Raw genomic sequence first — 14,304 nt, 5'->3', positions numbered from 1 at the left:
CTGTAGGGGTGGTGGGAGTGTGTGTGTGTGTGTGTGTGTGTGTGTGTGTAGACGGAAAGGCTCCAGGAGGGCGGTGGTGGGGGGTGGGCTGTAGGGGTGGTGGGAGTGTGTGTGTGTGTGTGTGTGTGTAGACGGAAAGGCTCCAGGAGGGCGGTGGTGGGGGGTGGGGTGTAGGGGTGGTGGGGGGTGGGGGGGGGAAGGGGAGGGGGTGGGGGGGGTGTAGGGGTGGTGGGAGGGTCAGAGTCACAGCGAAAAACTCTGCTTTCGTGTCCCAAAACCCTTCTACCCTCTGGGCTTGACCCCGCGGCGTGTGCGGGAAGCGTATGCACCCAGCCAGGCCCGCCCAGTCCCAGAACCCGTCCAGGGTGGCTCAAGATGGGACCCTGCCGGCCCACCCGCGTCGGCTCAGCGGGAACTCTTGACACCACAGTCTCTCGATTCCCAAGCACGAGTGGTCTCCAGTTTCTCTCTGGGGCAGGTCAACAACTGAGGCACCTAAGTAGGGTGAGGGAGGCGCCGGAGCCGTTTGTCCTTTCCTTCTGCCTCCCCACTAAGTCCCTGCTCCGCCGGGCGCTCGAGGGACCCGCTTACTTCCCCGCCTGGCTCCTGAGCAAGGGGTCCTTCAGCTGTCCCCTCTCAGTTCTCCCTTCTGGGAACGCGCCGGTTTCGAGGTGGTCCGGGAGGAAGACCCTGGGACCAGCAAGCCGAAGGGGGTACTTTGGCGCCCGGGCCGGAGGCCTGGGGCGGAGGGCGGAGGGCGGGGGCGTGGGGGGGTACCACAAGCTGGGCCAGGGAGGAGCGGAGGGTGGCGCCAAACTGGTGGGGCGGAGGGGACGCAGCCGGGGAAGGCGAGGCCCGCAGCCATTGGTCCCGACTGCCGGGGGTGGGGGGCGGGAGGAGGGTCGAGTTCCAGAGCGTGCGGCTGGCCCGCAGTTGCCCCTGTGGTCGGAAGAGCAAGCTCTCAGAACGCAGAGCCGGTGCCCGCCATGAGGGAGATCGTGCACATCCAGGCGGGCCAGTGCGGGAACCAGATAGGCACCAAGGTGGGTCGGGCGAGGGTCGAGTGGGCACTGGGCCTCTCTGCGGGTGGGCAGATTGCAGGCCTGGGGCGTCTGGGCTGGACCCTCGGTGTGGGCTGGGTGCCTCTAGGTTCCTGGATCCCAGTCCTGCCCCACGCCGCACCGGCACCCGCACCCGGGGAGGGCTGGAGGAGAGGCGCTGCTGAGGTGAGGGCGTCACAACCTGGGACCCCCTAGCCCTCATCCCCACTCTGTCTGGGAGCGGCCGCCGGAGGCTCAGGCGCGCCTGGAATTCGGCAGCCGTGGACACGGGCCGCCCCCCACCCCGCCCCGCCCAGCCAGCCCCGGGGTTAGCCGCGGGGCGTGGGGCGGGGGAAGGCGCCCTGGGCTCCGGTTCCTGACCGGGTGTCTCCCCTGCCTCGTCCTGCATAAAGTTTTGGGAAGTGATCAGCGATGAACACGGTATCGACCCGGCGGGAGGCTATGTAGGTGACTCGGCGTTGCAACTGGAGAGAATCAACGTCTACTACAATGAGTCATCGTGTGAGTAGTGTGGTGCGCCCGGCCCCTGCGGGCGACCTCTGGGATGGCCCTCCCCCCATCCATTCCCCTCCGCGACCGCGCCCTTCCCCACCGGAATTGGCCAGCCCTCTCTCGGATCCGGGCCATCTTCCGACTGGACCCGGCGGGTGCCTTCTTAGACCCCGGCCATCGCCCTCTAGAATCCCAGCCTTCCCGGTCTTCTCCGCACAGACCCGCGTTGGTGCTCTGTGTTCGCCTTCTCGGGAGGGTAGTTTTCTCTAGGAAAAGTTCACCTGGGATGCAGCGGGATGCCCGGCTCCTCCTTCGCTCCCGTTAGGGCGGGGAATTGCGCTGTCAGTTTATTTCAAACAGCCCAATTCTGCGCGGGACTGAGCTTTTGAACCAGACTACCCATTAGTGTTGTGAAATCAACTTAGTGGGTAATAGCCAGCCTTTTTCTTTCTTTCCAGTTTAAGATTACCTCTTAATGGAGGTTTTTGGCTAAAAATTTGAAAAGCACTCCCTTACATGACTTTTCTGGCTCTTTGCAGACCTCCAGAAAGACTACACTCCCTGGAAACTGAAACTAGACAATTCTGGGTTAATTGTCTGGTGGACTTTAGTAAAAATCCAGGCTGTGGTTTTATCTCAGTTTGGGAATAGTATTGCCCCCTGTCCTGGACATCTTCAATTGTAGCTATATGTATACATTATTTCTGTAACATTTTTTTTTTTTATTATAAAAGTGGTGCATGCCTTTCAAAACAACAAAAAGCCAAGACACTGAAAGAATGCCCAGGAAATGGCAGGTGCTACCCTTCTACACAGGGCATATATTCTGAGAGATAATCACTTTCAGTTTTTTGGAATGACATGCTGCTTGCCCACATAAGAGATAAGAAGAGCAGGATACATAAATCACTGGATTTTATTCATTAAGCAGCTATGACAAAAGGTCTGGAACAGTAGGGCATAGGAGGTGAAATTTCTAGATAGCACTAAGGAAAATTCCAGTGTACATTGCACTTCCTGTTAACCCTTAGGTCCAGCTTAGTTACACCCTTTCTTCAGTTGGGTGTGTGCATAGCTGGACAGGAGTTGAAAAGCAGTTTCTGTATGCAATCCTATTAAGCCCATCCTCACTGGGAACAATTTCTTGCCCAGGTGGTACAAAAGTGTACATACAATGAAAATGCTACCCAGCAACAGTCTTCATAAATGGGAGTGTCTCTTGGGAAATGGCCTGTGGAATGGTACCCGTAATGAGGTGTTCAGACGGTAGCTTGGGTTCATGTATGTTTATGCATGAGGGAGGTGCCAAAAAGCAGAAAGAACGTCATGGCAGCATGGCAATTTGCCGCAACAGATACAGTGTATTTCCATGGAGCTAAAAAGGCAAAACTGACCAACAGGAAAGAGGTGTTAGGATGAACTGGAAAATACAGGCCAAAAGTCAGAAGACCTGATTTCTCACCCTGCTTATTTATTCCTGGAACTCCCTCTGTCCATTCATGTCTGGGCTGGTTTCTTCATCTGAGCAATTCAATGGTGGAATTGTGTTCTCCCAGTACTAAGATTCTGTGATTCTAAGCGAAATCCTGCTCCATACATTCCAGGCAGATGAGCTGGTAGGGCTTGATCTGGGGAACTCCATTACTTTAGAAACCAGAAAATGACCTTTTGTGAGTTGGCTTTGTTCTCTTCTAGCTCAGAAATACGTGCCTAGGGCCGCCCTGGTGGACTTGGAACCCGGCACCATGGACAGTGTGCGGTCTGGGCCTTTTGGGCAGCTGTTCCGGCCTGACAACTTCATCTTTGGTAGGTTCCACCTTTCCTTTTTTCCTTATTTTTTTAAACATCAAAATTAAATTATGTGCAAGATTAAAGCAGCACATGACATAGAAAAGTTTAGAATGGAAATCAGCAGTCCACAGCCTCATCATAGGCACCTCTTTAAATTTTTTTTTTATTGGAAAGTAACCTCTGTATCTCTAAGCAAAATGCTTATACTGATAGGTCTTTATTTAAAAAAATTTATCTTAGACATTAATTTTTTTCCCCTTCATAAATTATTATAGTATGATAATAATATTGCCCATCTTTTAAACTTCAGTATGTTCTTCTTTCCTTCTAAAAACTGTTACCATATATGTTTTGTTTTATCACAATTGGACAAATCCTCTCTCTTCTTCTACTTAAAAAGAAAGTGATAATAATACCTGCCCCTCTATAAACTCCTAAAGAAAATTATATAAAATTAAATAAAGTGGCACTGTTAGTGTTACCAGCCTCCATCACCCTGTAGCCATGGTTTTTAGAGTCAAGGCTACTTCAAAGTATACAAATAAAAAGTATACTTTTGTATACAAGAGGATACAGAATCTTGAAAGATTTTATTGATATTATGAATTAATTCCCTTGTAGCAGAATTAGGCAGTGACTTGTTAGAAAAGTGACTCAGGAAGATGAATGTTCACAAAGAGATTATGTGTTTTCTGGTATCATCCACTTCCCCATCACCATGACAACCTACACAACCATGGCACAGGTTAAACTTCTGATAATAACCTGTTCAAGGGTTTTTTCACCTTTAATATTTCAAACAGATCAGGACTCTGTTGCCCCTTTTCTTACATCAGAAAACCTAACTTGCCAGTATTTTTATAGCCCACAAATGGGGACATTTATATTCTTTACCTGTCACTGAACTAGAGACCATAATGGCCCCAAGCACACATAAACAGGACTCACACATAAAGAAATCTGAAGGCACAATATTAAAATGTAACTTTCTGAACCCTGTTTCCACAGAGGTTGGTTAGCCAAAACACACATACACCCCCCAACTGCTTTTGGAGAGAAAGTAGAAAAAAATCACCTATTCTCTTGTACATTGTTTAAATATAAGGTGTTCTAACTTATATATGTTGCATTGGACTTCATGTAACATTAGTGTGTTTTATTTCTTAAAATGGATGGTAGGTAAGTAGATATTTATTACATTACTCTTCATATCCTTTTATGTGGTTTAAATCTGTCATAAGAAATGTTATAGATGAGGCTATGGCACCTGTTGATGCACTTTCTGAAGAAGGTCTCTAGTAGGACACTGGAGGCCATGCACCTTCTCTGCTTTCCTTTCTCCCTCTCCCAGTCCAGACATCTGCTCAGGAGCCAGGCCCCACCCTTGGCCATTCCTCCTGCACAGCTAGGGCCTTTTGAGGTTTTAAAGGGAGTCAAACCCTGAACTGATTTTTACATAATTGAATTACTACAAACTATTGAAGTTGAAACAAGCTAGTTTCTCAGAGCAGCAGCTTCAGCAATTTCTTTCATTTTATTTATTTGAACTGAATATTGGGAGTATAAGAAAGGTTTGGTCTCTTTCTAGGTGTCAATAAATAGGAATCAAAAAGTTTAAGAACAAGTTAGATAGACCTATAGTAATCACTTAATGATCTAATTTACTGTCCTTGTAAACCTTGAAAAATGTTAGAAATGACATTTGACATGTAAACGATCTCCAGGATTACTTCATCTCTGTTTCTTGCCAGAACATGTATACCTATTTTTGATTTAGAATATTTAAAATTTTAATACACTGTATTGATGTGAAATAGCTTTATTCAATAGTAATTTTATAAAATTGATGCTCTTTTTATTAAGAATTGTGAATTGCTTAAGTGAATATGCTTATTTTGTTAAAATAGCACATTTGTTTTGTGGAGTGGAAGGGTATCCAGAATGTATGAACATACTATATTGTTTGGCTAAACAGTTGTTTTTATGGCATTCTCCAGTTAATCAAAGAGGCAGGGTTTCTATAAATGGGAGATGGTTCATCCCACTGTAGCTTTCTAGATCATAGTTTCAGAGTTGGTAAATAAAATAAACCAGTGTTAGTCCCTTTTCAGATATAGTTTAAAATGCCTTAAAAAAACAGATTGGAAGTATGCATAAGTCTAAAAGTGAAAATTACCTGCATTTGAGATTTAAACATGGATATACTTTGGGGGGGGCAGTTTTATAACTATTTGACAATCAGCAGTTAGTTCTCATCCACATTAACTGTAGATTTTTTAAAGTGGTGACAGGTACATGGGTGACAAATGTTTAGAGCTTGTTTGGTGAATCTTTATCCTCATTACGTTTTCTGAACAACCGCATCTGGATATGGATGGCAAATTCCCTATTCCTTTAGTCCACCAGGCTCAACAAAGCCATCTGGGCCGATGGATGCTTTTTTTAAAAAACTCTTTTCTTCATAAATTGCTACCTGCATAGCAGTCATGCCTATTAGATAGTGGGAAAGAGTCTTGGCGGGGGGGGGGAATGAAATCCTAGAGAGAGAAACTTTCCTTTAAGCCTCTTTCTGCACCTGTACCTTTTTCTTCAAAATTTAGGATAGAGAGCACATACACAGCCTTCAGACTTATTAATCCATCCCTCAGGGTGAGCTGGGTGTAAACCAGAGGGTGGATTCTGAGAAAACCCTGAGGATCTGTTGCAGTCTGACTGCCAAAACTTAGAGATCACAGGCTTGAGTTCTACAATCTGGAGCCGCTGATTAATGTCACAACATTGCATTACAGAAGATGTTCAACTCATGACCCCCAAATATTTAACTGGGAACATTTGTTGCTATGAGACTGTGGCAAAATATTTTCAGAAGTCACCAGCTTCCTCCTTTTGTCAAGAGCAGAGAAAACTTCATGGCTAATCATGCTATAAATATTGAGGAAGCCAAGTGAATGGTGTGAGCTGAGGGAAGAGAAAGGGTCAAGCTCAGAATCTCTTTATACCAGCTAGGGTGAGCTTGATTTACTATGGCTGAATATCTGCCTAAAGCCACCTGTTTGTTTTCAGTTATTAGTTTCTACTCTATTTTAATACAATAATTTCTAGTCTTTTTGTGACAACTGCACTCAATCTTGACTTTGTACAGATGTGATAGTTCTGCACTGAGCCCCAGGTACAAGGCCTACCCTGAGTATGAGGCTAGCCCCAAGTTTATTCATCCCAGGGCCTCTGCCATGGTCTGGCCATGCTGCCATCTGCTGGGATGGGCAGGAGTTAGTGGGGACATAGGAAGGACAGTGACCATTTTCAAGCCTGGTAATAGTAGGTGGTTAGCCAGGTTTCACTGTGTGACCCAGCTGGGCGGAAAGAAAATGTAAGAGAACACAGCTACCTTCTAGTCAAGGAAATGGCCACGTGAGGGGACTGAAGTGGCCAGGGACTACAGGGTCGGATGCAGGCACAGAGGGGCTGTTTTTATACTTTGTTATTAAATAGATATGTTATTTCTGCATCGTTTATTTTGAGCCACAGTTCATGTCATGCCAATTGCCTTGGTGCCTTTTACCAGCCAAATGGGGCAAAGACCAGAGGAGTGAGGCTAGGCTCATTTGTAAGGTGGGGTTAAGACAGACAAGCACAGGGGCTGGCCGAGGACATTTTTTCATTGCTTTTAGAGAGAGAGAGAGAGGGAGAAAAACATGGATGTGAGAGAGAAGCATCAATTGATTGCCTCCCAGGTGCTCCCTGACCAGGTATCAAACCCCTAACCTAGGTATGTGCCCTGACCAGCAGTGAAACCAGCAACCCTTCAGTCATGGGACAATGCTCCATACAAGTCACACTGGCTAGGGAAAGAGTCAACAGTTTTTAAATTACTGAAATATTGAGGACTTCCAGTCAATATGGCAGCGTAGGCAGACATGGCCTGCCTCTTTGCACAACCACGTCAAAAGTACAACTAAAATATAGAACAACCATCACTCAGAACTGTTAGAAATCAAGTTGTATGGAAGTCTGAAAACTGTGGAATTAAAGAAACCACATCCATCCAGACTGGTAGGCGGGGTACAGACACAGAATGGGCTGGTCCCTCACCCACAAGTGGTGGATAAAAATTCGAGAGGGATATCTTGGGAGTGAGGAGGCCCACCTCCACACCAGGCCTCCCACCCAGCCCGGCGTTCCTATGCCAGGAAGATATGTCCGTACAACTTCTGGCTGCAAAAACCAGCAAGAATTGAACTGGTGGAAGAAACTTCTGGAGCCCCAAGCAGTTCTCTTAAAGAAACCACACATGGACTCCCTCTGAGCTCCAGCACTGACTGGGGTAGCAGTTTGAAAGGCACCACTTACAAAGCGCAACACTGAAGTGTCTGGCATCAAGGCAAGCAGAGGCCATTGTCCCCTTTCTAAACCCTATCTCCCACAGAACTGGCAAGCTGGTGCCATATCTGAGGCGCCATCAACCTGGCTAACACTGTTTGACCTGCCTTGGAGAACCCCAGAGACTCTGCCCCACCCAACTTATGGGCCCACCCGAGCTGCTTTCCCATATGCATGGCCCATCTTGGCTCATGCTTAACAACTTCCTAAATCCTCCCAGACAAGCAACAGCTGGCCTCAAGGAGCCCCAGGCCCAGTACTAGCAGCAGGCAGCCTGGATTCACAGCTTGGTTTCACCTGGAAATCTCCAAGCCTGGCACAAGTAGCAGCCATCTTGGATTGCTTCACAGCTCAGACAGGGTGCTCAGGGTAAAAGCCAGGTCGGGGCTGATCCTGGCCTGCACCGCCTGGAAAACCCCAGAGCCTGTGTACCCAGTGGATAGCTGCAGACCACATGAGAGCACCACCACCCTGCCCCCACACAGCTGATCCTCCACAGAGGGCGGAGGTTGGTGGTCAGTGGTCACAGCCAGTACTTGCAGCTGACTGGCCTGGATAAATACCTCCCATTGATCTGCCAACAGCAACCAAGGCCAAACTACAAGAGGAGGGTGTACTCAGCCTACACGAAGGGTGGACCTTGTGTAGCCAGCTTAGGTGATAGAAGAGGCTGTGCCACTGGAACCTACAGAACACCTACTACATTAGGTCACACTGCCAACACAGGGAGTCATAGCAGCTCTACCTAATACATAGAAACAAACACAGGGAAGCTGTCAAAATGAGGAGACAAAGAAATATGGCCCCAATGAAAGAACAGGTCAAAACTCCAGAAGAAGAGCTAAACAAAATGGAGATAAGCATTCTGTCAGATGCAGAGTTCAAAATACTGGTTATAAGGATGCTCGAGGAACTTAGCGAGGACCTCAACAGCATAAAAAAGATCCAGTCAGAAATGAAGGATACACTAATTGAAATAAAGAACAACTTACAGGGAAACAACAGTAGAGTGGATGAAACCGAGAAGCAGATCAATGATGTGGAACATAAAGAAGCAAAAAACAACCAATCAGAACAAGAAGAAGAAAAGAGAATAAAAAAAACAAGGACAGTGTAAGCAGCCTGTGGGACAACTTTAAGCAGTCCCACATAGGGGTGCCAGAAGAAGAGGAAGAGCAAGAAATTGGAAATCTATTTGAAAAAATAATAAAAGAAAACTTCCCTAATTTGTTGAATGAAATAGACATATAAGTCCAGGAAGCAAAGAGAATCCCAGACAAGATGGATGCAAAGAGGCCCACTCCACGACACACCATAATTAAAATGCTAAAGGTTAAAGATAAAAAGAGAATCTTAAAAGCAGCAAGAGAAAAGTTAATTACCTACAGGGGAGTTCCCATAAGACTGTCAGCTAATTTCTCAAAAAAAAACTTTGCAGGCTAGAAGGGACTGGCAAGAAATATTCAAAGTGATGAAAAGCAGGGACCTACAGCCAAGATCGCTCTACCCAGCAAAGATAACATTTAGAATCAAAGGGCAGATAAAGAACTTCCCAGACAAGAAAAAACTAAGAGAGTTCATCATCACCAAACCATTATTATGTGAAGTATTTAGGGGACCTATTTAAGAAAAAGAAGAAGAGCAAAATTATGAGCAATAAAATGGCAAAAAATACAAATCTATCAACAACTGAATCTAAAAAAAAACCCCAACTAAGCAAACAAGACAGAATCATGGATATAGAGAACATTTTGATGACTGCCAGGTGGAAGAGGAATATGGGAGAATGGGTGAAGAGGTGAGGGCATTAAGAAGTACAAATAGGTATTTACAGAATATCCATGGGGATGTAAAGTACAGTAAAGGAAATGGAGGAGCCAATTTACACGCATGACCCATGGACATGAACAATGGTTGGGGGATTGCCTGAGGGACTGGGAAGTGCTGGGTGGAGGGGGGCAAAAGGGGAAAAATCGGGACAACTATAATAGCATAATCAATAAGATAATAAAATTAGTGAGGAATCACAGGATTAAGCTTTTCTTGTTTTAGACTTCCATTAACACCACTGTGCTTAGCAGTCATAAGTGCTATGGGAGGTGAAAAGAAATGTAAGATGACTCATTCGCCCAAGATTAAAACCTTGATTACAATGCAGATTCCAGTAGTGCTCATCAGCAAACCTTAGTGTGAGGAGCTCCCACCCCCCGAAGTGCACAAGAGCCCTCCATGTACTCAGATGATGTAGCACAAGACTGGTCTCAAGAAGGAGCCTTGGTGGGGTCACAGCTGCCTACCTCAGTTTCCCCTCCTGGTGTGCAGCATCAGGTATGGACCTGCCCACATATGGAGCCGAGAAGCTGGTCTTCAGGTGGTGGTTGTGTATTCTCACCTCCAGCTGGGTGTAGGCTAAAGTCAAGTTAACATCTGAAAAATAAGTGGAGAGAGGTCTGTCCGCTGCAGTGCCAGCAGTGTCCTCCCAGAGCAGCAGTCTAAACAGGCCTTAGCATCTCCGTCTCCTTTTGCTTCTGTCCACTTGAAGCTACCAAATCAGCTGCCCACTCCTGCTTTCAGCAGTGTATCCTGGTCTCTTTCACTCAATATGGAGGGAAAATCTGATCAGGGGTCTAATGAGTTTATTTTTTTATACATGGTTCTTCCTTTCAAAGCCAGAGTTTGATATGCCCATTTACTAAAGATATAAAATGCTTTTTAATAATCTTCCTTGCCTGCTAAGTAATTTTGGCTATATATTACATTTCCTTATTACCAGTTAAAGGAATGAGAAACAGCAATACCTTGTTTTCATAGTTTATTATGAAATAATAGTTTTGAAGTTTATTATTAAATATTCAATAGATATATCATCTCTGCATTCTTTACTTTGATTTTACTGCTTTTCATAATTTACCTTATAGTATGCTCTAGAATTTAGTTCTCAGTGGCTTCCCTAATATTCCTTGAAAATCATTAACCTATTAGAATTTTAAAATAAGTCATGGTTTTCTGACAGAAAGTATGTCTAATTTGGAAGATGGTTCTAATAATGACTGCCTTTGCCAATTAGATTATATGTGTAATAGTTTTTACAATTCGAATAAGCTAAAATTACAACCTAAATATTTAAATATTTTTAAACATTCCATTAAAAAATCATATTGGCAAACTTGTATTGGTATTAATATTTCCATTTGCCCAACTTTAAGTATATTGGATTAAATAAAATGCCTTTGGGTGAAAGAGTTAGCATTCGGTAAGTCTTGGTAAAGCCTTTTGTTTCTTCCAGAACAGAAGAAAAGAATGATGCAGGTTAGATGTTTCCAATTCTGCTTTCAACAAAATTGAGTTTTTGGCTGAAAATATGATTAAAAATACTTTTTTAAAGAAGAGGAATGGCCGTAGCAACTTTATTTTTTTTCCTTTATTTTTATTGGTGACACTATTGCAGATGTCCCCCTTTCCCTGTCTTTGTCCCCCTGCCCTCGCAGCCCCTGGATCCCCTTCCCTCAGGGCATCGCCACACTGTTGTCCGTGTCCATGGGTCATGCACACATGTTCTTTGGCCAATCCCTTCACCTTCTTCCATCAAGTCCCCCTCCCCTCTGACAGCTGTCAGTCTGTTCCATGTGTCCATCCCTCTGTGATTATAGATCAACTATTTGATTTTTTTGCATGTAACTCTGAAGAAGATCAAATAATTGAATAACATTGTTAGAACACAGTTCATTCACATTTACATATTTATGTAAACATTTTTCAGCATATATTAAAATCAAAAGTGAAGAAATTTGATGCCAAAGTTTGTCTCATTATGGCAATATTTAATATTCATCTTTAGATAAATGAACTAATTGGAAAAAACAGTTACAATGATGTATTTTTAACACCTTATGATTATAGTAATTTAACAACAATCAGTTTCAACTTATAATTTATTCCTGATTCTTATATAAACTCTATTGGCTATATGTAACAGAGTGATGTACCAGTTGTTTTTAAAAGAGAGTAGTTATAGTACCCTAGATACTAAGATTGTGTCATTTACAACTATTTGAATTTATGAAAGCAAATTAGATGTCAACTTAAAAATGTATGAGAGGGTATGTAGTTTTATAGTTATTTTCAGTGCTACAGAGCTCTGTTTGAAGAGCACTGCATTACAGGAAAGCAAAAACTAAGTAACTCCCTACCAGTCCTCTATCACTTTTTAAGTGCGCTTTTTCATACACACACACAGGCCTGTATTATTTATACAGCTTGGGAAAGAGGCCTTCACTACCTATAAGACCTTCAATTTTATAATGAAACAAGCTGAGAGGATTTTAAATTTAAGAGGCAACCTTTCAGGTGCAAAATTTCTTCCATAAAGCAAGATACAAACAAGCAGGTGGGGAAATGCACCATTGTGCAGAAAGCAGACTAACTAGAAGGTCTTTTTCTAGTTACTTGAACTATTTGGATAAAAATACAAAAATCTTTCAGGTATGTTCACTTCCTTACCACCACTGGGCCAGAAGAAGTTTGAGAGCAGGAATCACTTCCTGTGCTGAGTATTTAATTATAGGTGCAAAGTAAATAGTTGGTGCTCAGAAAATTTTCCAACAGTAATTCTGGATGATAAACGAGGGGCTCCATTAACATGAAAAATACTAGTTTTTAAAAGAAAATGTTTGTACATAGTGCAAAGTTCAGAAAACTCACAGGAGAGGGAAGAGATTAATATATACATTTTGTTCCCTTTGAATTTTACCACATTTGAGAATTACCTATTTAAAATAAAAATGGAAATTACCTGGTCAAAACATATGCCCATCTTAAAAATTGATAGGTCTTTAACTTGTCTGAAGAGGTACTACTTCACATGCTCCCCAGTAGGATTGGTGGGTGCCTATTTCCTTGCCCACTGACTTTGGCCAACATCATATTATCTAATCGCTTCATAACACATTTTTCCAACACCACCTAAAAGTATTATTATCAATGAGCTATTCCTTTCTGTCTTGCCCTATTTAAATTGCATTCTATCCCCCTTTTGCTTATTACAGGACAAACTGGTGCAGGGAACAACTGGGCAAAGGGGCATTACACAGAAGGAGCAGAGCTGGTGGATTCGGTGCTCGATGTGGTGAGGAAAGAATGTGAGCACTGTGACTGCCTGCAGGGCTTCCAGCTGACCCACTCTCTGGGAGGAGGAACAGGGTCAGGCATGGGCACGCTGCTCATCAGCAAAATCAGAGAGGAGTATCCTGACAGGATCATGAACACCTTCAGCGTCATGCCCTCCCCCAAAGTCTCAGACACGGTGGTGGAGCCCTACAATGCCACCTTGTCAGTCCACCAGCTGGTGGAGAACACGGATGAGACTTACTGCATTGACAACGAGGCCCTGTACGACATCTGCTTCCGCACCCTGAAGCTAACCACTCCAACTTACGGGGACCTCAACCACCTGGTGTCAGCCACCATGAGTGGGGTCACCACCTCACTACGCTTCCCGGGCCAGCTCAATGCTGACCTCCGAAAGCTTGCGGTGAACATGGTCCCTTTTCCCCGCCTCCACTTCTTCATGCCTGGCTTTGCCCCACTGACGGCCAGAGGCAGTCAGCAGTACCGGGCCCTGACAGTGCCGGAACTGACTCAGCAGATGTTCGATGCCAAGAATATGATGGCGGCCTGTGATCCAAGACATGGGCGCTACCTGACCGTGGCCACTGTCTTCCGGGGCCCCATGTCAATGAAGGAGGTGGACGAGCAGATGCTGGCCATCCAGAACAAGAATAGCAGCTATTTTGTGGAGTGGATCCCCAACAATGTCAAGGTGGCTGTGTGTGACATCCCTCCTCGAGGCCTCAAAATGGCCTCCACATTCATTGGCAACAGCACGGCCATCCAGGAGCTGTTCAAGCGCATCTCAGAGCAGTTTTCTGCCATGTTCCGCCGGAAGGCCTTCCTGCACTGGTTTACAGGAGAGGGCATGGATGAGATGGAGTTCACAGAAGCAGAGAGCAACATGAACGACCTGGTGTCTGAGTACCAGCAATATCAAGAAGCTACGGCCAATGATGGTGAAGAAGCTTTTGAAGATGATGAAGAAGAGATCAATGAATAGAGGAGTGCCTGTTTCAAACATGACAATGCAGATTTTCTTTAACTCTGATGTGTCTTAATTCTAATGGCCATTGAATAAGGAACTGGTCTAAATATATGGGTACAGGCCCCTCCCAAATGCAATAAAATTGTACTCTCAGTCATCTAGAAGCAAGCAAGCACATTCAAATAGCAAAGACTTGGCAGTCCAATGTAGTCAGATCAGACTAGGGATATTTTCTGCTGGAGGATTTAAAAGAAATAATGGGCCGTCAATAAAGGGCTACACAAATAAACCTCACCTTCAGTTAAGAGTGCAACATGTCTGAGAATTAGCAGAGAAGTTAGAAACAGTGTTTTTTCATCCTTTGTGAAATGAAGCTGTGCAGTGTTGCCTTATATTGAAAATGCAATATTGACCTTTGAAACAATTTATTCATAATAAATCACTAAAACTGTTCCTTTGTCTCTGCCAGCCTCTGCTTATATGACA

At 44.5% G+C, this 14,304-nt stretch overlaps 1 protein-coding gene across 2 annotated transcripts; it reads left to right on the top strand.

Annotated features, from left to right (window-relative positions):
- Positions 1–914: 914 nt before the first annotated feature.
- TUBB6 (tubulin beta 6 class V) lies at positions 915–14,242 on the top strand. Of its 2 annotated transcripts, none has more exons than XM_054587336.1 (4): positions 915–1,043; positions 1,454–1,562; positions 3,249–3,359; positions 12,770–14,242. In XM_054587336.1, the coding sequence occupies exons 1-4, from the start codon at positions 987–989 to the stop codon at positions 13,831–13,833; spliced, it is 1,341 nt and encodes a 446-aa protein (XP_054443311.1). In that variant the 5' UTR covers positions 915–986; the 3' UTR covers positions 13,834–14,242. The 2 variants fall into 2 exon arrangements, with proteins under 2 accessions (XP_054443311.1, XP_054443312.1); XM_054587337.1 differs by having other exon boundaries at positions 1,024–1,043; positions 3,254–3,359.
- The last annotated feature ends 62 nt before the right edge of the window (positions 14,243–14,304 follow it).

This window comes from Pteronotus mesoamericanus, unplaced genomic scaffold (genome assembly GCF_021234165.1).
Source record: "Pteronotus mesoamericanus isolate MK-2021 breed Mesoamerican mustached bat unplaced genomic scaffold, CSHL_Meso_final scaffold_118, whole genome shotgun sequence".
NCBI classification, from domain to species: Eukaryota; Metazoa; Chordata; class Mammalia; order Chiroptera; family Mormoopidae; genus Pteronotus; species Pteronotus mesoamericanus.
The sequence above is the reverse complement of the archived record's forward strand: the minus strand, read 5'-3'. Positions and strand labels throughout refer to the sequence as shown.